At 40.4% G+C, this 24,947-nt stretch overlaps 1 protein-coding gene across 2 annotated transcripts in view; it reads left to right on the top strand.

Annotated features, from left to right (window-relative positions):
* The window catches only part of EIF2B3 (eukaryotic translation initiation factor 2B subunit gamma), a 95,260-nt gene that overhangs the window by 29,547 nt on the left and 40,766 nt on the right, over positions 1-24,947 (top strand). For both annotated transcript variants that reach the window (XM_063165979.1, XM_063165980.1), the window contains exon 5: positions 17,469-17,558. In XM_063165979.1, the coding sequence (XP_063022049.1) occupies positions 17,469-17,558 (90 nt within the window). The remainder of the gene's footprint in view (positions 1-17,468; positions 17,559-24,947) is intronic.

The raw sequence follows: 24,947 nt of genomic DNA, 5'->3' as shown, positions 1-24,947 counted from the left end.
TTATTATGCATTTAACTTCACTCTACTTCATCTGCTTTTTCTGTAAATTTCTTGGGGATGAGTGTAGCCTTTAATTTCAGGAATGGAGTATTAAAAAAATTATTTACTATTTCTAAAATGAGTGTAGCAAAGTATCATGAAAACTCTTTAATTTGATGCTTTTATATGTTACACTTGTACAATGAATGTGAACATAGTATAAAAGCAGTTCATGAAACATTCACTTTATATTTTAAAGACCATAGTGCTGTTTCTGATTTTAATACTGTTGCTTCCATGTTATTGCTGCTGCCATGTTATTTTATTCATACATTGGTGGGGGGTTGAAAGGAAGGTGCAGCATATCCAGGTCCTGTTTTTAAAAGAAAGGTCATGCTGTGTCTTGACAGCTTGGACAGGTAAGAGGTCATGAATCACGGAATCTGGAATATTAGCAGGAGCTTCTGTTGAGTGTAGTTATAGAAAGGCTTATTGTCAATGGCTTTCATTTTACTGCAGGATTCTGGCCAGTGTTCTAGTACACATAAGACTAAAAGCAGAGAGCTTGAGGCTCAGCATTTGGTTTCTAATCGGCAGTAAATGTATGTTGCATGGATTGCCATTAGTCATTTGTCTGTCTGTCTGTCTGCTGCGGTCTCAGACCAGCACTTAGCCTGAGATTGGGTTTTACTTTTCAGAGGTTTCGAAGGAGGAAGGGATGACTGTATTGCTTGGACACCCTCGAGTCCATGTGACTTGGTAAATGCAGTACTCTGCATGAGTCATTCAGTCTGGACAACACTGAAGTTGAAGCTCATTGTTACTCTAAGCCAGGCTCAGGTCCTAAAAAGATGATAAATGGTCTGTTCGTTTTAGAAAGACATCTTAATGCTTTAGTACAGTTGCCACTGTTTACTTTTTAGCAAGGCTGTGAGTTACCTTATTTCACAGAGTTGATGAGGAAGCATAACCATAGTTCTTTTTGTGAAATACTTACCCCAGTTGATCCAGATGTAACCTGTGTGGTTGAAAATGCCTCTGGACGGTTTGTGTAGGGCAGAGACACAGAACAATCAATTGCTTGCTTTCAATGTAGATTTTCAGCCACAACGTGTATTCAGTGTAGCTGCCTGTTGGAATGTCAGGGTTTCAGCTGTGTCCATGATCCTGGAGTGACCAGTAGGCGACAGAGGGGCACAGAGTTCTCATTGTGCAGTTGGATGGTACAGAGAGGAAAAAGCCAAAGGTCAGAGGAGTTATCCCTGCTTGTGCGAGCGCTGTCAGGCTCTCCCCTAGCACATGTCCGCCATGTGTTCCTCATCAGGGGGATGTGGAACTCCATGACGCAGAGCAGACTGGAATGCAGAGTTAGTTAACACCCGCCGTTGGGGAATTTATCAGCCAATGTGGAATATGGCGGGGGAGGAAACAGCCTAGTTTAAAGCAAAGTAAGGGTGAAATGAGGCATGTGACTGTTCCTCTTCAGTTAAAAGGTCTGATTCTGCTTGGGGATGAGGTTCTGGCTCATGAACCCAGCCAAAGTTTGTGGTTCTCTTACTGTTCTGTGTTACTGATGCATTTTCAGTCCTTTAAATTTTCATACTTAGCAGAAGGTTTTTGCAGTGGCAGGAGGGAAATACCCTTGGGATTTTTGCAGGGAACCATTAATCTAGTTTATTCCAAGAAATCCAGATTTCAGAGAGCCTTTCCTTTATCCTGGTCACCGAGACCCAAATCACTAACTTGCAAGGACACATAAAAATAATAGCCTCTCCATTAAATTAGCTACACTTGGTATCAGCTGAACTGCAGTTGCATAATATTTTTAGTGTTGATTTATTGCACTTAGTTCGTGGCTCCTGTGAACTCTAACCCGGGTGATTTACTGTGATGTTTCGCACTGCGAAGAATTGCGAAAGTCATAATGGAAAGAGTCACAATTTGCAATTAGCTGATTGAAGGTGTATAGGGGCTCACATCCTTACTGGGTTTGCATTCTACTTTAGTTGCAGCAAATATATATCTTTGAGAAAGTTTCCATTCATTCAGGATACAATGCCGAATTCCCCGTTGAATAGCTGTAGTGTGGTTCTCCCCAAACAGCATTGTGCTGGCAGTTTCTGGAATTACACAGGAAATGAAGAGCATAGCAAACTTTCCTTTCTCTTGCTAAGTCATGCTCCCCAGGAGTTCTTCCAGTAGATCAAGTAAATAGCGGAGATCTATTCCTAAGGGCAGCATGTTTCTGCTTTGAGAAATCCTAATTTTCTCTGGCTTTAAATCCTTCCTTTCTTCATCAAATTTATTGCACCATTTCCCTAGAGAAAGCTAGAGAAGATGAGAGAGAGATTCCTTTTACAAGCAGTAAAACTGCTTATCCACTTTTCCTGGAGATTTCTTGTAGAACTCTCTTTCCCCAGTCACCAAATACTATGTACTCTGTTAAGAATGAAGAGGAGGTAGCTGTTAGATATTGACATGTGAACTGGCAATACAGAATGCTGTATCTTGCCCCATTACTCATTTTAGTATAAGTTGCATGTACCTGCATACCTACATATTGGCCAGCAGCAGCTGTTGGTATTTCTTGGGTTGATCATCTTGAAATTCTTTAACCTTCTTAAAAATGAGGGTGTATGTATTCATAATTATGTTGGTGAAAGCTCAAAAGTTTAAAAAATCTGGGTTAGTTAGTACAGGAAGATTTTAAAAAGGAATAACTTACGTCCTTCAGAAAAATTTGGCTGATGGACTTTAATTAAACTCCTAGGGTTGGAAGCAAACCAGTAAGAAAGCAGGGAAATTTAAGTTAAAGCTCAACTTCTAGTTTTTTTGCATGTAAATCATCCGGCAGCTGGTGAAATTTGCAAGAGCACCAGAGACTGTCTTCTAGTATTCCCTTTGATTTTATTTCCCCCCTTTTGCTTTATTATTCCCAAGGTGTAGCATTAAATATAATTTCAGAGGCTGTGTGTGTCCTTAACTTCTCTGTCCCATCTTTATGGTGTATGTGTTCATATATGTATACATATATGTGTAATATATAGCTTTGTTCACTGATGCATTGGTACAGCATTTTGTAGAACTAAGTAAGTTTTTTTGTTGTTTTTTTCCCTCCCCAGATGAGCTACATCATTTCTGAAAATACCTCTGAAATTCCCACTTCTGTGACTTTGAGCCTTAGCCAGGTAGAATAGTAATAACAGAATCATGGCCAGTGGTGCCATAAATTTCAACTAAAGTATTGGGCAAGAAGTCTGATTTCTGTTTGTACTGTTGTTAGAGATATTTATGCAGGGCTGGTCTTTCAGCAAGTGTGATTATTTTTAGAGAGGCCCTCACTCCATTCTTGCTTTAGAATGTGCTGAGGATGTGTGTGGGGAACGGCACCTGACAAACAGCAGCCAGACAGAAGGAATAAAATCCCTTGGGAAATGAGACTTCTTTTTATGGCCATTTTTCACTTCTAAGGCCACTTGAAAAATATTGTTCTTCAGGTAGATCTTGTTCCTAGATCCCTGGGTTAGCATTTGGGTGCCTGCCATTTTCCCAGACCAAGGAGCTACTGAAGACTTAAGCTTTTCCAGTAGGAAAGTATGCAAGTGCATACTTTGCAGCACCAGACACTATTGAAAGAATAATGGACCCTTCCCACATTCAGCTCCATTCTTCTTGCACACAGTCCCAGACCTCTGGAGCCACTATGCTAGCAAACCATTACATTCTGTTTTTCTTCTGTAACTCTTCCTAAACAAAATGTTAATTGAGACATTGATTTATACAATTCAGATTCCTGTGTTAAGTCAGCATACTTAAAAGTAGCCTCTGGCTATTGAGGGGATAGATCAGTGAGACAAATTGGTGCTTGCTGGTATGTTTTTCTATATCTTACCCTTTGAGAAAATAGTATATATTTCAGATTTAAGGAATATGGCCTTTGCATGTGTTTGTTTTAGATGTACTCCCATTGTAGTGTAACTTTGGAACACAGGATTCTATGTGTTCTCTGATTTACGTTGCTATATGCAGGAAGCATACTGGAAAAAAAAACAGACTTTAGCATTTTTTTGTATTCCTTGATAGTTGTTAGAAAAAAATGTTACAACGCTAGGGATATTATGTAGATTCCAGGCCTTCATATGTGATAGGGGTGACCATACCCCTATTGCATATGAAGGCCTGGAAGACTAACTGCTTTCATTTCTCCTAAACATTTTAAAAACGTGACAGATATTTTTGCAAGCAATCTGTTGTAAAACACCTTCCCAGTTGATTTGGGCAGCTGTGTATGATCTACTTCTTCTCTTGTCAGTTTTACCCATAAGGAGAAAGAGTGAATGCTTTCTGAATGACAGCTTATGGTAATAAAACAAAGTGATACCGCCCTACTGAATAGCAGCTTCATTAAGGTTGTGTGCATAAACAAAGTTATAATGTACCAGTAAATCAAGAATGCCACAAACAGCAGAAATGCCAGACTCCAGAGCTGAAATAACCTTGCAGTTCAGTAGCCTGCTGCAATGAAATCTGTCACTTTACCTGTTCCTTCATTTCAGTGTTTCAAGTTCTAGCTGATTGATTCACTATCTTGGACACAGTGGATGAAAGGTTATGAACTTGTCAGTATGAGAAAAGTGTCTGGTACTGAGTATGAGTGAAAGATCATTGCAAACTGCAGCACAATAATTTAAAAGTTCGTTTTACTTTGATATCTATGCTTTGCCCTCTTAATTTTCGTACATGGAAACGTGTTTGTGTTCACAGTGGAAGTGACTCACAAGTTCCAGTCAAGACTTCTGGAAGGCTTCAGTCTGCTACCTGCCATATGTCTGCATATCTACTGCTGATTTCACTGCTCTTCCAATGGCAATAAAAAATTGGCCATGAGTGTTAATGCATGTCTCAGTGGAAATACCCAGAGTCTTAGGATATGGTATCTTAGGATGTGGCTGTTTCATAAGTTCTAGATACACTGACCTGTGAATGTTTTTATCATTGGGCAGTGCCTGAAAAGTTATTGTATGGTGAAGAGGTGAAAGCTGAACCAAATTGTTCAGCATCCAAAAGCTTGAAATGAGCAGGGGTTTTGGGAAGGTGATGTGAGGCCGCACCAGCTGGATGCTGTGCACACAGGAGAGTTGAAGAGAACTGCAGTGTACACCAGGGAAAGGTGTTGTGGATGTGTCTTTGCAAAGGCTGATCTGACTTCTCTGTGTCAGAATTGTTGATCCCTGATTGCTGCGTGCATAGGGAAAATTAGATGAGGTTATAAAGAGCAGAAAATTTTATGAGATTCAGAAGTATTCATTCAAGGTAGGCACTGACTTGAACTTGGATATTGTCTCTAAAAGTGAATAATGTCTTACTTACATACATAGCTGAATTTCATTCCCAAAATTCTGGCATATTTTGGCTTTTACATCTGTAATGAGGAAGGATAAGCAATATCTGTACTCATGGGGATCAAAATGCAATGGGGGAAAAAAGGTGTATGAGAGCCCATTCTCAGTAGTCCTGTTTTGTTACTTTAAACAAAATTGTCACCCTCCTTGCCACTGCTTGTGTCCTGAAGAGAATCCATTGTTCACATCTCTGAGGACCATTGTCATCCTGTTGAATAGTAGGACCCAAAATTGAGATTAGGAGTTACCAAAAAGCAAGAAGCCAGTGTTCTGCTGTTACTTGATCATAGTGGGCTATCATTTGCTAAGCTAAGATTTTGACCACTTGGGGGTTTTTAGGCTTCTGAACACTGCTCATTAATGTAGTTATTTCATTGCTGAATGACAGCATATTTTTGTGCACTGATGTCAGTTCTAGTATTGTTTGAAAATGAGAGGTGTTTCTCCTTGCCAGAATTAGAACTGTAGAATGGTTTGTACTTCCAGAAATTCCTTCATGGCTTCAGTTTGTGTTTGATTTTTGGCTGGTTTGCAAAAATATATGATCCAATCAATCCAGTCATGTTTTTAATTGAAAACATGCATAGATTGTGTATATTAAAAAAGGATCATTTGCATGTAGGGAAGAGCCCATGAAAGTGTGTTTGAGAATTCCTACTTGCATCTGGCATAGAAAAGTTTAGGCAATTATTTTGTGTGTGTCCACCGTGTATTTTTTTTTCTTTTTTTATCAATGTACGTCAGAGGTCTGAACACAAATAAAGCATGCTATGCAGACTAATTAAATCAATGCCTCTGTGGAAGCAATTTAGTTTCTGGAATTGCTCTTCTAAATCAGAGATGTAAACAAAAGCCTGGTTATTTTTATATCATTTCCCTTTGCCTCATGTACGTGATTCTGGAAGTTGAAGACTTATATGTTTATGCCTCTTTTTACAGCAGAATATTTGCGTGGCTGAATTTTTATTGAAGCATAATTCCTGGTTTCCTTAAAGCTGAGCAGGACTACTGTACAGTGGGAACACCCATTAATTTGAGTTGCTGTGAAAGGCTTTTCACGTTAAAGCTGTCAAGGCAGCAAATTGTCCACAAGTGTTTTTTTTATTAAGAGTTGTTTGCTGCTTTTGTAGAAACAGCTGCTTCAGGCACAGAAAGTAAATTGGGAGCTTTTTCTGAAAGAAGGGTGTGCAAAGAACAGTTTAGCTGATGGGCTCTTACTGTCCCTCCTTCCTTCTCTACCTACCTAAGGGTGATACAACTGCCACTGCATTTTGTTCTGTTCCCAGAGACTCCTTTTTTTCCTGAGATTGGCTTCAGTTTGTTGTTTCTTGGTTGTTGTAGTTTCCTCACAGACTATGAGCTCATTGTGCTGGTTCCTTTAAAATGTAGAACACAAAGATATTACCTGTCTTAAAAGTACAGAACGTGAAGGACTGTACACTTGAAGATCTGGTCCATTCTGCCATTAAATGTGCAATTCCAGCTTTCCAGAATAAAGCTATTTGCTAGTGAAGTCCAATATAATAATAAAATCTATTTGTGAAGAGTGCAGCTTCTGTGGTGTGAAGAATCTGACCCACCTCTTCTGTTGCAGTAGTAAAACTCCCTTTTATTTTTAATAGCAAATTATTTTGAGAGCAGAGCCCAGAAGCATGGAATTTTTAGAAGTAAAAATTTGGCTTCTTCATGGTCTTTTAAGGCTTCCTGTTAATTTTTGTTGTATTTATTGCTTCTTACCTCTCTCTGTGTTTACATTTTTTAACTGTCTCTGCAAAAGCAGCCATTGTAGACTTGGGCCTTTTTAATGTTACTAGCACAGTCTAGAGGGTTAGCACAGGGCTTTATAGTTACAGATTGGTTCTAATACATTCTTTTCTTTATAAACTAAGGGCAGGACTGTACACGAAATCTGTTATTGTATTTGTGCTTTGTACTCATGCACTTGTTGACTGTTTTACAAGCCAGTAACGTAGTAGCCACAGGCTAGGAAGCTTGCCCAGAAATCTGGCATATTTAATTAGTGCTAGTAAACAAGCAGAGTTTCAAATTTAATTTTTCCTTCTTTAATTCCTATAAACCTCAAGCCATTTAAAACTTAATTTTGACACTAGTTTCGTTTATGCAGTTGGATAATACTGAAACAGTCTACAACCACAGACAGAATGGTCCCAGTCTTTTCCAAGCAAGAAGGGAATAAAAGTTGTTTTGTTTTAATAGTATCTGAGGTTGATGTAAAATTGTAAATGATAATCTTCAGGTCATCCACTACCCATTTCTTTCTGTTAGGCTAAATGTTTCAAGATGAGGCAATTGTCCTACCATGAGTTTAGCCTTGCAAAGGACAGGGACTGGATTTGTTGCTGCTCTGGTTTTTTGTACAGAGAGCTCTTCTAAGAGCAAATGATGGAACAGCTGAGCTCTGGTACTTGCCATGGCCAGTTTATTGCTTCTAGGCTGTGAGGTTTAAACTCACTGCCCCAGGTGGTATAAACAACAGAGGATTCAATTGCTGTCTTCTCACTTGCTTTTCAATACCAACTTGTGATCTGTGCTGAAAATGGTTCTCTGCCGCTGCTTTCACTGTGAGGGACTACTGAAGTCTGGATTAATGATGTTTCTCTTATCTATTTAATTGCTGAAGCCACCCTATCTCCAGACAAGTAATGTGCTGGGGTGATAGCAATAAAATATGTGGTAATTCTAGCCAAAAACTGGACTTCAAAACTGCAGCTGAAAATTTCAAAAGTTAATACTGGAATTGTGAAAATACACACATGAACAGTGTTTTATTAGCTGTCCTGACAACTTTTCTTTCAAGAATGTATTTTGGGGTTTTTTTTGTTGTTTGTTTGGAGGTTTTTTGCCTACTATTTATAAAGGCAGCTCCCACCTTAGCATGTGCTGAACACTCTAGTGTATGTGAAGTTTCTCAGTCAGCAATAACTGCTCCAGAGGAGGAAGGAAACTTGCTCAAAGTACCTTCTCATTGCTTTGAATTCACCTGGATTTTCTTCTGCAGTATTCTAATTGCTGTATGATCACTGTTCCAAAGGAACAAAATTCATCCAGCTCAACCTTAAACTTTTATTCAGGTGCTACTAATGGGGGTGAAAGGTGAGAGAGATTCTTGGAAATCCAGCTCTGTCTTTAGTGCAGTATGTTTTTGTTCATCTGGGCTCAATGCTATAGAGCTCCAACTTTAGCATCTTCCTGAAAGTGTTTTAGTTGTAGGTTCAGTTTCTTGTAGTAATAAGAAGCAGCAACTTCTGTTATAGCTATTAACAAGTCTGAAAATTTTAAATCATGAGTAATCTGGTCTAACCAGAAACTAATCCAGTGTGATTGTAACCACTGTAATTACTTGTTAAAAAAAATGCAAGTTTAGACTTTGGGTGAATGTTAAGGTCATCTTGTGGTGATGATACTTTCTTGTATCTAGTCTTTTTTCCGTTTTTTTCCCCCTCTGATACTTACATTCCTCATTCCATGGTATTTCTAATAGTATTTTGTAAAATGCCAGTTAGCTATTAAAAGAAGTAATCATAAGGTTCTTTTGGGCTGAAAAGATGAGTGATGTCTGTCAGTGGCTTCAGTCTGACTTCAGTTCTCCTTTGGCTTTCAATTCTGCTGTCACTCTGCAAAAAGAATGTTACACTTGCTAATTTTAAGGCATTAATTAAGTTCTTTCTGATACTCTCAAAATATTAGTTGATAAAATGTATAGGTTATTTTAAACTAGAAAAGAGCATAAGTATATCTGTATTTCTTTTGTGATGTCCATATCACCGGGGAGTTTCACAGCAGGACTGGGCTGTACTCTGTAGTGGTTGATGTCCCAGGCTCTGATGGCTCTGTCACTGTCCTGAAATCTCACAGCTCAAGGCTGATGCTGCCTTAAGTCTGAGCTATCATGTCTCTGAGAGTGTATCTGAATACCCAGGCTGAGTCATGACTTCATATAACCCAGTCAGGAAACCCCTCTGTTTTCTTGTAGGAAAGCAGGATTCATGAAGTCTGAGTGCTGATTCCTTAGAAGAATTTCCTCAACATGTATTTTTGTTTAATGTACCTTTACAGCACTGCCAAGGTGTGGAGCAGCCTGTGCCCTGGCAGTCACAGCCAGACTCCCTCCACAGTGGCTGCAGAGCCAAGTTCTGTGCCCACTTTAATTCTGCCTGAGATAAAGCTGTTCTCATTACCTAATTGAATATTTTGACACTTGCAGTCAGTATGAGGAGTGGTTACCATGTCAAGTGCTAAAGTGTTGAGGTTCCAGTGGAATTGAGATGTGAGTAGATATGGTACTAAAAACGTACTGTGAACCAAAACTGAGGCAGAAGTTGCAAAAATCAACAAAACCCCCACAGGTCAAAGCATCAGCTAAGGAAGCTACAGACCATCAAGGAGCAGGAACAAAGTATAATTCACTTAATTAGCATTGCCAGGTTTAAGGCAGAAAGGCTGCATTTACTTGGGCTGGATTTGAGTAGATTTTGGTAATAAAAACACTTAAATTTTCCCCATCTTTGGACTCAAAGTTCAATGTCTTCTTGCTTTCTGGACTGCAAGTTTTGGTGGGAGCCAGATGCTGCTTTGTCTAATATGTAGTCTTCTTCCAACTCTAATGACCTGCTGTCAGGCTCTTGTCAGGTTTTCTTCAGTCTGGTGAAATTTAACTTTCTTGAATGCAAATGTGTTCTACAGAAAGACTCACAAAGGTTCACCTTCTGTCATGAAGAGCCCATTTGCTTGTCAGGCGAAGATCCTAGCAAAGGGAAGTGAGTGATCAGCCTATGTCCTGTGCATACCAACAGGTTTAAAGAGAGATTTTTAATTTTAATAAACTGGTGATCCAGAAGTAGGTGACTCTCATGAGGTACCTGAACAGCAACTCACAGTGGGAAACACCAGGGATATGTCTGACAACTTCAATTTGTTCTGCTCCTGGGCCTTGTGAAATACAAGGGAAACATTTATGCTTATTTCAACTTTGGAGGCTTTTTTTTGCTTATGGTTTTGCTTGCAATTTAAAATTAGGGAAGGAAGAATTTCTTTTTGCCTATGTATTTTAGTAGCCCAAAGATACGCCCTTACCTTAAATTCCAAATTTTGCAGATTGTATATTCTAAGTAGGACCCACCTCACCTGGGAGGTGCAGAAGGTCTTTAGAGCCTTGTTATGCAAGGCTCATGCTGCAAGTACAGTTTTATTTGCCTTTGAGTCCAGGCCAGTGGCACGAAGAAATTGTGTCAGCCTTGCTGTGTTTAAGCTCCATATTGCTAGTGACCTGCAGCTTTGACTTAGTATTCGGTTTCCCATGCATTTACTGTAATTATTTGATTTAAAAAAATATATCATATGTCTGCTGCTTAGCCCTTAGGGAACTGATGTAGGAGGGATCAGCAGGAGCTGCTGTTCTTCAGTAGTCTCTATACAATCCTCCAGCTTCAATTGTTTTCTTAAAACTTGTTCCTCTGAAGTGTTGTCATCCTTTCAGCCCTGGTGATTTTAGGGAGCAATTATTTACTAAGGTGAATTTCCATGAAGCAGAAAGTAAAATGGGCTGAAAATTGGAAATGATTAGGGTTGCCAGGTGCAGACTTCTAGCTCTTTCTCCTTCTTCAGCAAAGAAAGCATTTCCCAAAGCTCGATTAAATCTCTTAAATCACAGTTTAGCCCAGCATAAGAAAAATAAGCTCAAACACCAGATCTGAACGAAGTGCCTAAGCCATGTCCCGTTGTGTTGGAATTGAATTGGTTATAGCACACAATAATCTACTTTATTGTCATCCTGGCCTTAACTGTAGCATAAGATGATTACATTGAATGTGTATAATAATAAGGCTTACACTTTGTATATAGCCCTTTAAATATTTTGGCAGACCATAGAAAGAACCTTTACGTGCAAGGCTTGATTAATCCTTTTCCTCTGTGTATAGAACAAGTAGCTGCCAGAGCTCAAGGGTAAAACCTATTAATAATGTCTCTGGCAGTCCCCGCCCTCCTTCACAGTGTATTCTCTTCTGTTCACACCAAACTCCAGGCTTATTATCATTTTGGTCTCTCTCTTTGCTTTCCCAGTTTATACATAGCAATCAGGCTATTCTAGCAGAATACCTAGTATCTAGTATAAAAGTGTCTAGTATAAAATATTTGCATGAACTCTGTTTTTCCAGTGACAGGGAAAGAGAAAAGGGGTGGTAGTGTTGTGGGCAGCCTGGCCCCTGCGTTGTTTCCTACAGCTGTTCACACTCAGTATGGTGGAGAAGACCCTTGGAACCAAATTTAGGGAAGTGCTTTCACAGGCAGCTGTGTCTGCTGTGCTCCCAGGGGGATGCACGTGCACATCCAGCAATGTGGCTGTGCAGCCCCCAGGGAGCACTCCTCTGACTTGGGGTGGCTGTTGTTCTTGTTTTCATATGGGAAAGCTGAAGCAGGATGAAGAAAAACATTTTTTATAGGTTCATGTGATGGGGTGGCTGTGCAGCCGTTGGCACCCTTGCTCTTCAGCATCAACGTCACAAGAGATGTTAACTTTAAAACACAGCGTTGTTGCCAAGAAAATGACTTTTTCTACAGAGAGGTCACACTGGCTTGTTCTAAACCATTACTGACCTTGAGCAAATATTAATCCTGAGTTCTGACTGCTAACCTATACTCTTTATACTAGAGAAAATGATTTAATCTTTGGCTTTCCATGAAGGTTAGTTTCTTTACCAAAAAGTTTTCAGCATGTTTTTGTCAAAAGTAAGTTCAGAGTTTTTATTATAGTCTCATGGGTATATTAATAACATAATACAACAAAGAAAAATGGCATGTGGTGAAGGTTTTAAGTGAAAAATATTTATTATTCAGAAGGCTTTCAAGCAACTTAGGTCACCAGATCAATAAAACATTTTCATTTGGAAAGTACTTCCCATTTCTGGTGCAGTGTCTCTTTAGCAGCAGCAGCTGTGAGGATGAATGGTGGGTAGTTGTTACCAGAACTGCAGTGTCCTGTCCTCCCTTGCGAGATCCTCCATGGACCAAAGCAAATTTTGCCCACTTGCCTTTTTAAATAAGGTTGTTACAAAAGTACAGGGAGGGGGACAGAGCTCAGGGGCGTCCAGGGCTCATGGCATGTGTTGGGAGACACCTCATAGTAGCCTGTGCCGTGTTGAGCTCTCGGGGCCCCCTTGCTGGTGTGTTCCTCAGCCTGCACTGGAGCAGTCCCACCCAAGAAGTCGCATCCTGTGCCTCCCCTCTGCCCAGCCTCCCCTGCAGCAGCGGGAGGGGCCCGGCCGGCCCCGCCACCGCGGCTCTGCAGCCCAGAGGTGGCAGCATTTCACCGGTGGGCAAAGCAGCCCCGGCACACAGTGGGGACATTCATGGGGATAAGTGCTTTGGGATCTTTTTGGCCAAAAGCACTGCGTAAAAAAAAAAAAAAAAAAAAAATTAAGGTCATAAGGTGTCTGGGATTTTTGAAGAGCCAGTGTAACAGTGGTCTTTTATTATTAGTGAGTTTACAGCCAAGAGCTGTCCCGTAAATGAGCAATGCGATTTAGGGATTATTTTTTTTTCCTTTAAAAGCAGGAATGCTTGAGACATTAAAGGTGGTCTGGCAGCTTTTGCTGTGAGACTTCTCTTCATGTTGATCTGTACACTGGCTTTGTATCAACACGAGAGCACCGCGTTCTCGCAGACAGGCAGGGGTCAGCACTGTGTTTGAACTGGACCGCACGCTGCTTCATGCAAGAGCACAGTTCATGGTGTGGGGACAGGAAGAATGTGACAGAGTGTTTGGCTATATGGGCTGTGTAAGCTACATGCCATTAGTTAGAAAAGATGCAAGTCTGGAATGCATAGTTTGCACATAGCTTGCTGTTATTTATTTACTTTGGAAGGATGGGGAGGAAGATTAACTAATACCCATGAGCCCACCTGATGTAATTCAGGTGTAGGTTTAGGAGCCAGGTTAATAGCAGGTATGATTAGATTTTTATTGTGTCATTGCCTGGATTAGTGTTAGAGTACGGACAGCCTCAGGTCCTTGAGCTTATTTAAAGACCTTCATATTTTCCGTCAACAGCTGTATGAAGTTAGGGAAAGGGAGGCCATGGGATTTCTCTTTCTCAGCTAGTTTATTTGTGAGGTGGTGAGGTTAATGTGGCAATATCCCATGCTTAGTAGAGAGGCTTTTTGGCTTTAAGCATTGTGTGTGCTCCCTTCAGATTTATGATTTTGACCCCAGCCTGGCATTATCACACTGTCAGTGGGAGTATGGAGCTGGTTGGAACCTCCAGCTCTTGGTGGTAATCTCTCTTAATTAGTTTACAGTTGAAACAATTGTCCAACTTCTTCCCTTTAAACAAGGGAAGTTTGCTCTATCAGTGGTTGATTTCCCTGAGGGAGGAAATCCTGAGGGGGGTTATCAGGGAAAGAAAAGCTCTGGGCTCCACTTTCAAAGCAATGCCATGTATGAAGCATGCATCAATCCTGTTAGTACTGCTTATTATTTCACAATGGCGTGTCAGGAATTACAGGCACAGACTTTTCTAAGGACTCTTGCAGACCTTTATGCACTCTCATCCTGAGTCAGGATTTTGTGGAATTATGTGCTAATAAAAGCTAATTTTACACATTGAAATTGCTCTTTTAATCTTTCCCTGACTTCTCCACAGATCTCTCCTAGCCTTCTAATTGTCAGCTTTCTGCCAGGGAGCCCTCCTTGCCTCATCATTAGGACTAAAATCTGCTGTCAGTTAACACACAGAGCTTATAAGTGGGAGCAGCCCCCTCCCTTGCATGGGAGCACAGACAGTAATAGACACTATAGTGGCAGCACCAAAGGGAGTTTTACTGTGTATTTTAATGACTTGTGCTTGATTACATTTGCTAGATTGAACTGAAGTTCATTTAGTAATTGGTATGATTCTTAAAGGGTACACATTTGACATTCCTCCCTCATTAAAGAGCTCCAACAATGGCTGTTGCAACTTTCATCTCAAGGGTGACCCTCTCAGATACATATCCAGTCTTTTTCTTTTGATAAACCACCCAACCCGGCATTCATTAACACTTAACCATCTGCAGCCAGCCCCTCCTAGTACCTTCTCTCTGGCTTTGATGATATAATTAAAAGCCTTCTGTATTATCTCCCTCGGAGCAATAAGTCTAGGTGCGTCAGCTCCTGCATTGTTTGTTATTTGATTCTCTCTGTATCAGCTGTTCTTGGACACGCTCATTTTTCATATGTTGTAAAGATTAGCTGATGGAGTGGGAGACCAGAGGCATGAGATGGGGAGCGTGGCTCTCAATATTAGTAACCAGATGCTCATTTGAAATGGTGATGGGGTTTGCTGTTATCTGTTAGATTATTTGGCTCCTTTGCTTTTACCTGAAGATAAACTGGTTTAAGCACTAGTCAATGAAAATGAGCATCATCTTTAGTGGCTTGTTATGATAGAGTGCTCTTATCAGTCTGGTTTAGTGTGGCTATTCTCTTCTTGAGCCTGGTTTACAGAAATCACAGCTTTGTTTATGCATGTGCCCAAACTTGCCTGTTTGACCTTTGAAGCTGTGATTATAATATTAATCTATGGGACTATTCTGTTGCAAATCACTTAGGTGGTCTGTATTTTAGAGGATTTCATTGTGAGACCTCCCTCTTGTCCAGCATCATGTTCCATTATTGTTAGTATATTCTACATTGAAAGCTAACTCAGACTGGTGTTTCAGTACTACTTCTGTCTGGCTGCTTTTTGTTGGGGCTGTTTTGTGTGGGATTGAGGAGCTGGGATAGCACTGTGCTGCTATTTGTCCACTTCCACTGATTTTGTATAACTTTATAACAAAGTTGCATAGCTACAGAAAATCTTGGTACAATGCTTGCATGCAGACACAAACTTCAGCCCACAAATCCTCAGTGTCCTGTGGTGTAGATAAATAGCATTATTCCAGTTTGCAGGTGGGGAGACTGCATGTGTGAGAGCCACACAGACACTGGCCACAGAACCAGCATTTACTGGGGAATTCCTGTTTTACAGCATTGCTTGATGCCTAGCCCCTGCAGCCTTCCTCTGCCTGGTGTTTAAGGGGGAGTGTATGAAAAATCTTGAATAGAAAGAGAAAAAAACTGGCATTCTGGCACTAAAGAAATTTTGTCTTGTTTGTCATCTTCAGGTTAGGAATTGGATTTTTTCCTCCCATTTTTGCCTCTCCTTTTTTATGTTTGCATGTTTATTGCCTGTTCCATTGATTTATTCAGTTTCCCAGTAAACTATTATATTCATACATAAATACAAAGGGACCTTTCTCAGAGAAGATAGGAAATTTGTCCCTTTCACACATACGCAAAAAGAGGAAACCATTCTCAGGATGCAGAGCAGGAGGGAATCTGCTGACTTCCAACTACAAGATCTCATTAAAATTAGTGGATTCCCTATCCTCTTTGCATAAGGAACATTGCTATTTGGGCTGCCTTCCACAGCAACATCTGGGCCACTGATAACATCAGTACTGGAGCATTGCTAGGTGAGCTCATGTTTTGTTAATGAAGTAATCTACTGAAAGTGCATATATCATTTTCTAGTACCACATACTTCACTGCAAAGTGTTGTACTGCTATTATAGGAGCTTTCCTTTTGCAAATGGGACTTCAAGAATTTTGTTATAGTTAAAAATATGCGTAGCTTGAATGGCATGCTTGAGAAATGCCACAAAAGTAATGAAATGTTAAGACTTAAATACTTTGGTAGTTCAAGGAATTAATTGAGAAATACACTGAAAAATGTCTTACTAGAACACCTGATGTTCTTGGTAACTTTGGTATTAAGAAATATTTGGTGTGGTGGTGTTGGTTTACTGTTTATACTTATGTGCATGCCCAATTTGTGAGTGATCCTTCTGCTGAGCTAACTGCATAATGAAAGTGATCATGATCACAAACATCTGACTTTAGCATGTTCTGGAATAAGCAAACCAAGTTGGATAGAGTACACTGATAAATATGTTCATTCAAGCTTAATTATGAAATCCAGACATCAAAGGAAGCAAAATGAAAACAAAGACAATTTCAGGTGTGGATTGAAATTTCTCTCCTTAATAGCCTCTGACCGTGAGTGCAGTTATGGATGTCTTGAACAGCTCAGCATAGTCCCTGACTGTTGTTATGTTTTGTCTTTTTTAATCTGCAGGCTAAATATTCTTGTGGCTTTTTTGTTCTGAGAACAGTGGCAAATGTTCAGGCAGCCAAAATGGTCTCAAATGAGGCCACAGATTTGTGGAAGGGAAAGTAATATTGGCCTAAAATATCTAGCTGGTTTGAAACAGGTTCTAAAAAGGGTTTCCATTACCCAAGAACAGAGAAAGCATAAAGAGAAGCAATAGAAGCAGTCAATGAGTCTTTATGGTTTAAACTTTGTTCTTAAAATTTTGAAGCTACCAGAGATTCCTGAGGTTCTGAAATATTAACCTGACACTGCTCCAAAAGCAAAGACTTCCCTGTTTGGCTTATAATGAGTGGGAGTTTTACTGATCTTTCCCACCTTACTGGGCTGGATAGCCAGGTGCTTTGTAATTGAGCTGTGGCAATCATTTGTAATGTTTAGTGTAAGAAAAGTGAGCAGACCCCATCTCCTTCCCCTCTTCCCCTCCAGGAAGTGTTGGAGAAAATACAGTAGTGTTGTTGTGTTTGCTAGCAGAACATGCCCAGCCTTGCATATATATTAAGGCAGGCACTTAGCCAGAAGCTTTGAATTATTGTACCCTGACATTACCCACTGTAACTTTTAGCACTCTGGGCCCATTACTTTGGCTTCCTGCCCAGTAATGTGCAATTTCCACTTACATGAGAAGATGTAGCAGGAGTAATGACTCCTTGGAGGAGGTGTTTTCTTTTGCAGCAGATCAGCCCAGGGCCAGCAGGTGTAAGTTTATAGACACAGCCCAATAATGGCAGCCTGAGCTCTTCTGTTCCAGCAATCCTGTTCCATGGGAAGGAACAAACCTTTGCACACTTGTCACTATCCTCTGACCTCATTGCAAAGTCAAGTTCTTGTAAACAGCCATGCAAAAGCTCCATGATTTCCCTTTTTCATTCTTTTCCAGGCACCCCAGAATGCACATCAGAACAGGGCTGATGGATGCCCATCTCTACTGTCTGAAGAAATATGTGGTAGACTTTCTGGTAGAAAACAGGTAAGAAACCAAGCAACACACAAGGTAGTAGCAGGAGTTTGCATTGACCCATGATTTACACCAGAGGAAATTTTTTCTATTAAATCAGCTAGCATAAAATAGAAATATAAAAGAAACCAGTTTTTAAAATATTTTAACTATACTAAAAGAAGTGCCAAGAATTATGTCTGAGTCTCTTATTATGATCTTTTTGAAAAAACAAAACAAAAATCCCAGCAAAAGTGAACAGTAACATTTTTGTCTCTTTTATGCATTCCTTCTTTTTCTAATGTATCTGTTCTTTTTGGCTGCTCATTTTACCAGGGCTTCCCTATTGTTAGGCTTGTGAATACATTTCTGACCTTTGATTTCCCCCACCACAGTCTGTTTTGGTCTTTTGCAATCACCTTCCCTCTGCCCCTTCACATCCACCACCACTGCAGGTGGGCTATCTCTGTAGCATCCTATGTTTTAGCTTGTGATATTCCTCTGTCAAAACTCTGAGACCACCCACTGAGAGTAAGAAAAACATCCATTTATGGAAGCGGAGAAGGATCTTAGCTATAATATTTCATGAAACAGACAAAAAAAAACCCTGTTTGTCTTTTAAAAACAAACAAATGAACACTCCCCCTCACAGTAAGTAGTTCAGTTTTGGAATTATGTCCTGTTCCTAGACTTTTTATAGCCCTCTCATGCCCATTACATATACTGAATGCTCACTGGGTTCTCAAGAGTTTTTCTACCCTTTTAAGTAAGATAAAAGATACAGGGGCTAAGTGTTGTGTTCATAGTACATTTTCTTAGCAGATAAACTGACATGTGAAAAAACATTGAGGGTGGGAGATTTATGTTAGTCTTGACCATATACAAATCTGGTGATACAGCTGGATACATGCTTGAAGGAGCTCTTCCAGAATAAGGGTCTGTGAGTGAGTTAAAATTAAGTGGAAAATCTGTGTTAACCCTGAGGGCAGTTCCTTACCACGCATAAGAATAAGGCTTAGCCAACACTTTGGTACACAGGGGCATTGTACAAGTTATTTTAGTTCCCACTTGTGTACAGAAACTTGTGAAAGGTAAGAGCTCAGGAGCAGCAGATGCTTTAAACCTGGAATAAACCATTTATTTAGTGTATTTTAGAAAGTTGTTGAGGGTTTGGAATTCTCGTTCTTCCTGTGGTAGCATGAAGCAGTGTTTGCAACTTTCTTTTGTCATAATACAGCATGTAGGACTCATTTCTTGAAATCCTAGCACCGAGTTTTGCTGGGATTAGACATATCTGGAATATTAGACATTTCACACATTCAGTTATTTTTCCCTGGTTTTGAATTTAGATCTGTGGGACAAGGATGGTCCTTGTCAGATATGCTACTCAGAGAGGTGTAAATAGCAGTAACTTCAGATTTCAATTTTTTTAATGCTATTTCAGTGGAAACTGGTGAGACTTTTGACTTTATCAGTCAGGATTTTGCCTTGTATTAACCAAAGCCAGTAGAGTAAAACTTTACTAGTTGCCCTCAGATCCCCATAGAAGAAAACTACTGACTTTTTGCAGGTATGACTAGGAGGGTTTTTTTGTTGTTTTTATAGCGAGGTTATTCTCTTTTTTCACTATTTTTTGAAGCAGTGCTGCTTTTCTGTGACACTTCATGACAAATAGATCATTACAGCAGCTAGACAGCATTTCTTAAGACCTGATAGCAACATCTGGCTTACTGATGGTAGATAGCTGCTTCATTCTCTTTATTACACAAATGCTGCTTATTCAGTCAATTGAGAGAGTCAATTGCAAGTAATGTGCTTAACTGGCAAATCTGGGGAATGGGACTTTTGCCATGAGGAATAACTTCAGCTTTCAGACTTCTGGCACTGGTGGGCATTTGCAGCTTGTTTTTCTTCTCTGAGGAAGGGGAGGACAGTGCATACCCAAGGATCTTTCCATGTTTGGCAGCAATATGCCAAGACTTTTGAAAGACTTTCGGGATTTCTTTTTTTTGCCTCAAAAGTACTGACATCTACAGAATTGTTTGGGTTTAAGGATTCTTTTTTAATACTTTGGTTTTTAGTCCAGAAAGAACCTACAGTAAGATTTTGCCTCTCTGCAATTCTGCAGTAGGACTGGAGAAGCTCAGATGCCTTGTTTAAGTTGTGCGTGTTTAAAACTAACAGCAGGGACTGAAGGGAACAGTGAAGCTCTTGTACAGTGCCAGGAAGTACTGACACAGTGTACTTCCTCAATATTACAATATTTACATTGTGTTAATATTTTAACAGCGGGGTTTGATGGCAGGCAGAACACCTTTTTTCATTGTTTGTAGCTCAGTGAAGCATTTACATTTTTTCAAATGTTTTTTTGACATACAAAAGTTGAAAAGATGTTGCCCAGCAGTAAAAAATTCAGTTGCTACAACTGGCTTTTGTAGAGGAAAATTATGATTACTTCCAGGTTGAAGCATTATGTGAAAACTGATGTGGTTATCTGTGTGGGATCTGTTTCTTCTTCAGTGAGTCCCAGCTTAGCTGCAAAGATATGGCAAGAACAAGCTCTGCCTGGGTGAATCTAATTTGTTTATAGCTGTACCTGTAAGAATAATTGGCATTCAGATTAATATATGTGCTGTAAATAAAGTAAAAAGTCACGAGCAACTAATATAAAAACAGAGGGGAAAAAAACATGAAATGGCTAAACCTTGGTTCTGTCTAACTATAAAAATCTTGCTTTAGGATTTGGAACAACTTTGTTGAGTGGCTGCTTTGGAAAAAGGCTGAATATTCAACTACAAGATGAAGTCATGATACCAAGGGTTTTTCATTAGCTTTATCACTGTCTTGCTTTGTGGTACTAGACAGACCCTTTGATTTTTCTATGCACTTGTTTCCTCTTCTGGGTGGGATTGTTTGCAAAATAATCAGTATTTGTTTGGCAGCAGTGAGATTCTATGATGAGAGATGTTAGGAGAGGTCAAAATACTGTTTGGTAGCCTGTAACTCAGTTTGTAGTCCTTTAATACATTTTTATGAACTATTTTTAAAGGCCTGAATTTATGATTATCCTGCTTGAAGTTTTACTGCTCTACAGCAAATCAAATTCTTGAGTTTTAAAAGGCAGAACTTGCTTGTGCCTTTGAATAAAAGTCAGAGGAAATATTCTGTTTATTAGAACACCCTCAAATATGTATGTCCAGACAAAAATAAAAAATACCATGCTCCCAATGTAATTTAAACCTGGGGAATTTATTTTTCAGGAATGAAAATACTTTTTCTTTCCTCTCCTAGGAGGAAAAAATGCATTTTGGCAGTTAAATCTCCATCTATCACTCATCCTCTAGTTCAGCATTGGATCCTAGTGAAGTCAAGTGTGCAAGGGTCCTACCCTGTCCAAATCTACCAAGCTCAAACACTCGTGGTTCCATGCTGGCTTGGGCAACAGCTGAAGAAATTGTTGCCCATAGCAGTTTATTTCCTGCAGCTGCAATTTGTTCCTCCTCTTCTTTCCATACTTCTGCTTCACGAGGGTAGGTTGATTAAAAGATGCTCTTTAATCAGCTGCAGTGCACTGGCAGCCTCTGCACAGGGATGCCAGTATGGGACTGGGGTGAGCATCTCCATCCCTGCATCTGCAGTGGGTACCCAGTCACTGCTGACTGCTGGGGCAGTCCACATGAGATTCACAACAGGTCACAGACCATACCCTGCTACCAGCTGGATTTATGCTGTCTGAACAGGATCTGTGACCTCAGTGTGAAGCAGCTCTTGTTTGGCTGAATTTTCTGCTGGTGGTACCTGGCCCCGGGGTTTATTTCAGCGGAGGCCTTTGATTCTTTACCAGGTTGCTTTCTTCATCAGTGAAATTAGACTTGCTGAGGTTGCTATTGGTGGAGAGTGTGGAGTTGTATCACACCTCCACATGGGAGGGAAGTCAGTTAAAAACATGAGCTGTTTGTATTTAGGTGAGAGCTTTCCTTTCCGCAGCATTTTCTCTTTCAGAGCAAAGCCAGCGCAGGGATCTCATAGCTGCCACACTTTGTGGCGTGGGAAGACAGGCAAGCAGAGGCTGTGTGTGCTGCTGGAGCTGCTCTGGCAGCCCAGGGCAGGGACAGTGGAAGGTGAACACCTGCACCACACGGTGAACTGCACAATATTGCTTTTCTTAAAGCGCTCGTTGCTCGCGCCGAGCCAGCAGCGAGACAGCAGCAGAGGCTGTAGCTGGCTGGGGGCACGGCTCCACCCCACAGCTGGCGGGCCTCACACCCCTGGGGCCCTGCAGTGGCAGCCAGCACAGTAGCCAGTCCCTTTTTTGGCACTCTCCTGAGTGCTAGGTTGGAATCCTGCCTCGCTGCTGCATTCGGAGCAGATGGAAGAAGAGAGTCCTTATTCCCTTTCCCCTGAAGTTCACGAGGAGCAGAGGGCAGGATGTGCTGTGTGAGCCTGCGTGCTGCACTGACATGTGCTGCTGTTTCTTTGCTGTGTGCTGACAGTTGGCTTGCTAGCAATCCCAGCAAAGCTGCTACCAGGAGAAATGTGATCAAAGGGAAGTTGCATGGTAGCTTGTGTTCTGCTTTTCCTGAAAATTTCTAAAGCTTTGGTCTGGTGAAGTAAGATACATAATTGAGAGGAGGGCAGAGGGGAGATAGGTATAGAGCAGCCCCTTTCCTTGTGAAGTTTTAACATGGAAAATTCAAAGTTGCTTTGGAAATTTAAGTCTTGAAGATATGTCTCTACATATGCTATGAATATGCTTAAGAACATACCTAATATGCTTTTATAATACATATATATATGAATGGCACTGTGCCCAAAGTCAGTTGTGCAGGTACACATGGCAGCATTTGTTATATTTGTTAGAATTTTACCATGCTCACAGCTGAAACCTGTAGGCATATGGGACTGCTGAATTCACCCCTCATTGAGGTAGACCACAAAGTCCAAAGCCAGATCAAGGCTGCCTAAAGCAAAGCAGTATGTGGTCCTAATCAATAAGGTCCCCAAAATACTTTTCTCAAATTTCATCAGTGCAGAGTTTATCTAGTATATTAGGAATATACTAATCAAACCTAAGTTACAGGTTGAGCATACAAAAAGCCACATTTAAAAATACTAACTTTGTTAATTGTAGCACTTGCCAATTAATAAATGCCACAGCTGAGGCTCCCTTTGCAACTTTTTGCTTTTTTTCCCCACATATTACGTTACAGCCTCAGTTACATGACTTTGTACCTTGTTTGGGTTTTTTTTTTCCTATATGTGACCATTGCATCGTTTATTGCCTGAGATGTTTACTGAAGGAGACACTGTTCAGTGTTTTACATAACTTCTGTAGTTCAGGTGAAGGCCACCAGCCTTAATCCCTGTTTAAACCATGTTCTGAAGATAAGTCAAATACTTTTTTTGGAAAGGTAAAAGTAAATACATTCCTCTTGGTGCTCATCACTGATTCTATAATGCCCATTAACTCTTTTCAACACATCTATTAGTGAAGCTGTGGCTTTCCCCTTCTGAAAGTGGGAAACCAGGGTACACAAGAGCTGAGGTTTGAAGCATCTTTGTCTTAAGTATGCCATTTTTCACTTATTAATGTTATACAGGGAGCTTGTAATGTTGAAAAAGTCTTTTCCATTGATGATAGCTGTTGCAGGGTAATAATCAGTGGCAACCTGCAGATTTATGTTCTGCATGCAGCACCATCCATAAAATCCTCTGACAGAAGGGAATTACAGAAAAAAATAAAAATCAGTTCTTCAGGCATCATTCATTTGTCTTACATCTTAGCAGTTCTTTTCTCCTTTTGCAGCCCTCTGCCTTGTACATTTAACACACATGTTCTAACAAATGAGGCATTCTTCTGCCTCATTACACAAAGGTGATCCATCCCCAGGGCATAGTCCATCTTTGCATTTGTTGAAGAAGAGATTGAGATTGGTGAGAGAGGAAAAGTAGGTGTGTTTAAGGGTTGTATCATAATGTGAACACACAGGGTCTTAATTGAGGTATAAACAACGTGCTTCTTGCTTTTCTTAATTTGAGTGCCCAGACTGTTACCATGATATTCTTTAAGTGTGTGTATATGTATTTATGTATGTGACACTTCTAGAATTAATCAGTGAGTCTGCTGTGACTCTTGCTAACGGACTAGTTGTTATCAGCATAGATTTATCACCTTTCAGGTCAGCCACCAGAAGGAGATGGGATGCTCTACACTTCAAAGAATATCCATCTCAGCATTTATAACCTTGGCCCAGAGCATATCTGTTTCTCTGTGGAACAGAGCACAAGTACTTCAGTTGCCTTGCAGAAAAGAGAGAATGGAGCATGCCCAAGGTAGAAGTACTTCTACCTTTTAGAGGTAAAAAAACCCCAAACCAAACAGGTCTCTTCCAAGCTTGTGCAAACAGTGTTTTTTCAGACTGAGCCTGGTGTAGTATGGGCACTTTTCCTGTTTACAAATGTAATGCCCAGACGAAAAGACAACCCTGTGCTGTGCCAAATTCTAAGCTTGGAAATGCAAGAGCTTTTCAGCACAGCAGATGAAATATTTTTAACATGATCAAAACAAAGGGGTTTTTCCATAATTTTGTTCTTGGAAATAGCTGAGATATTTTTGATGACGCTATCCAAAAAATAATCAGCTTGAGGGAAACACCTGGCATGGGTAATTTCAGCCAAAACAGTTACAGTTTGGCAAAATTTACAAACAGATGAAAACAGAAACTTAAAATAGGAAATTCTGGGCAATTTTTCTTCAGGCACCCTAGTTGCACCACCTCTGAATGGTGGTCATTTCAGATTTGGTGGAGGCAGATGCCACTGTGTGTTTGCTGAGATGTTCTGGGTTCTCTGTTCTCCACCTGAGTGCCACATGCACTTTGTGACATAAGATCTTCAGGCTTCATTTCTAAAGACTGTGTAGGCATACGTAAAACAAAATTGACAACACATGTATTCCTCTTACATATTAGGACATTTCACATACTTTTATGGTGTCCTTCCCCCTTTTTCCCCCACCCCTCTTCCTCCTAAAACCACGTAAAATTTTATTGTGTTTAGTAATGTGTTTTGAAAATCACCATTTTGTCCAGAATCTAGTCCTTCTGAAGTTTTGGATGTAGAAAATGCCACAGTTTCCCAGGTACAGTCACCTGGGAAGTGGGCAGCTCTTCCTGTGGCCAGAAGGATCAATTGTGGTACTGGAAAGGCAAGAATGACAAACAGCAGCACTGTGCTCAGGTCAAAACGTCTGAGTTAGCAATTCACAGTGCCTTATCCTGGGAATGCTGACTGCTACCATCTTGCCTGCCACCAGGGAAACCCGCTTTCCCTGGGGAGCCCTCCTCTCAGGGTGCACCCTGTGAGAGTCTGAGCTGTAGCTAAGAAAACAAATCAGATTTCTGCAGTTCTTCCAGCGCTGGA

The sequence above is a fragment of the Melospiza melodia genome, chromosome 11, assembly GCF_035770615.1.
Source record: "Melospiza melodia melodia isolate bMelMel2 chromosome 11, bMelMel2.pri, whole genome shotgun sequence".
In the NCBI taxonomy this organism is placed as follows: Eukaryota; Metazoa; Chordata; class Aves; order Passeriformes; family Passerellidae; genus Melospiza; species Melospiza melodia.
The sequence above is the reverse complement of the archived record's forward strand: the minus strand, read 5'-3'. Positions and strand labels throughout refer to the sequence as shown.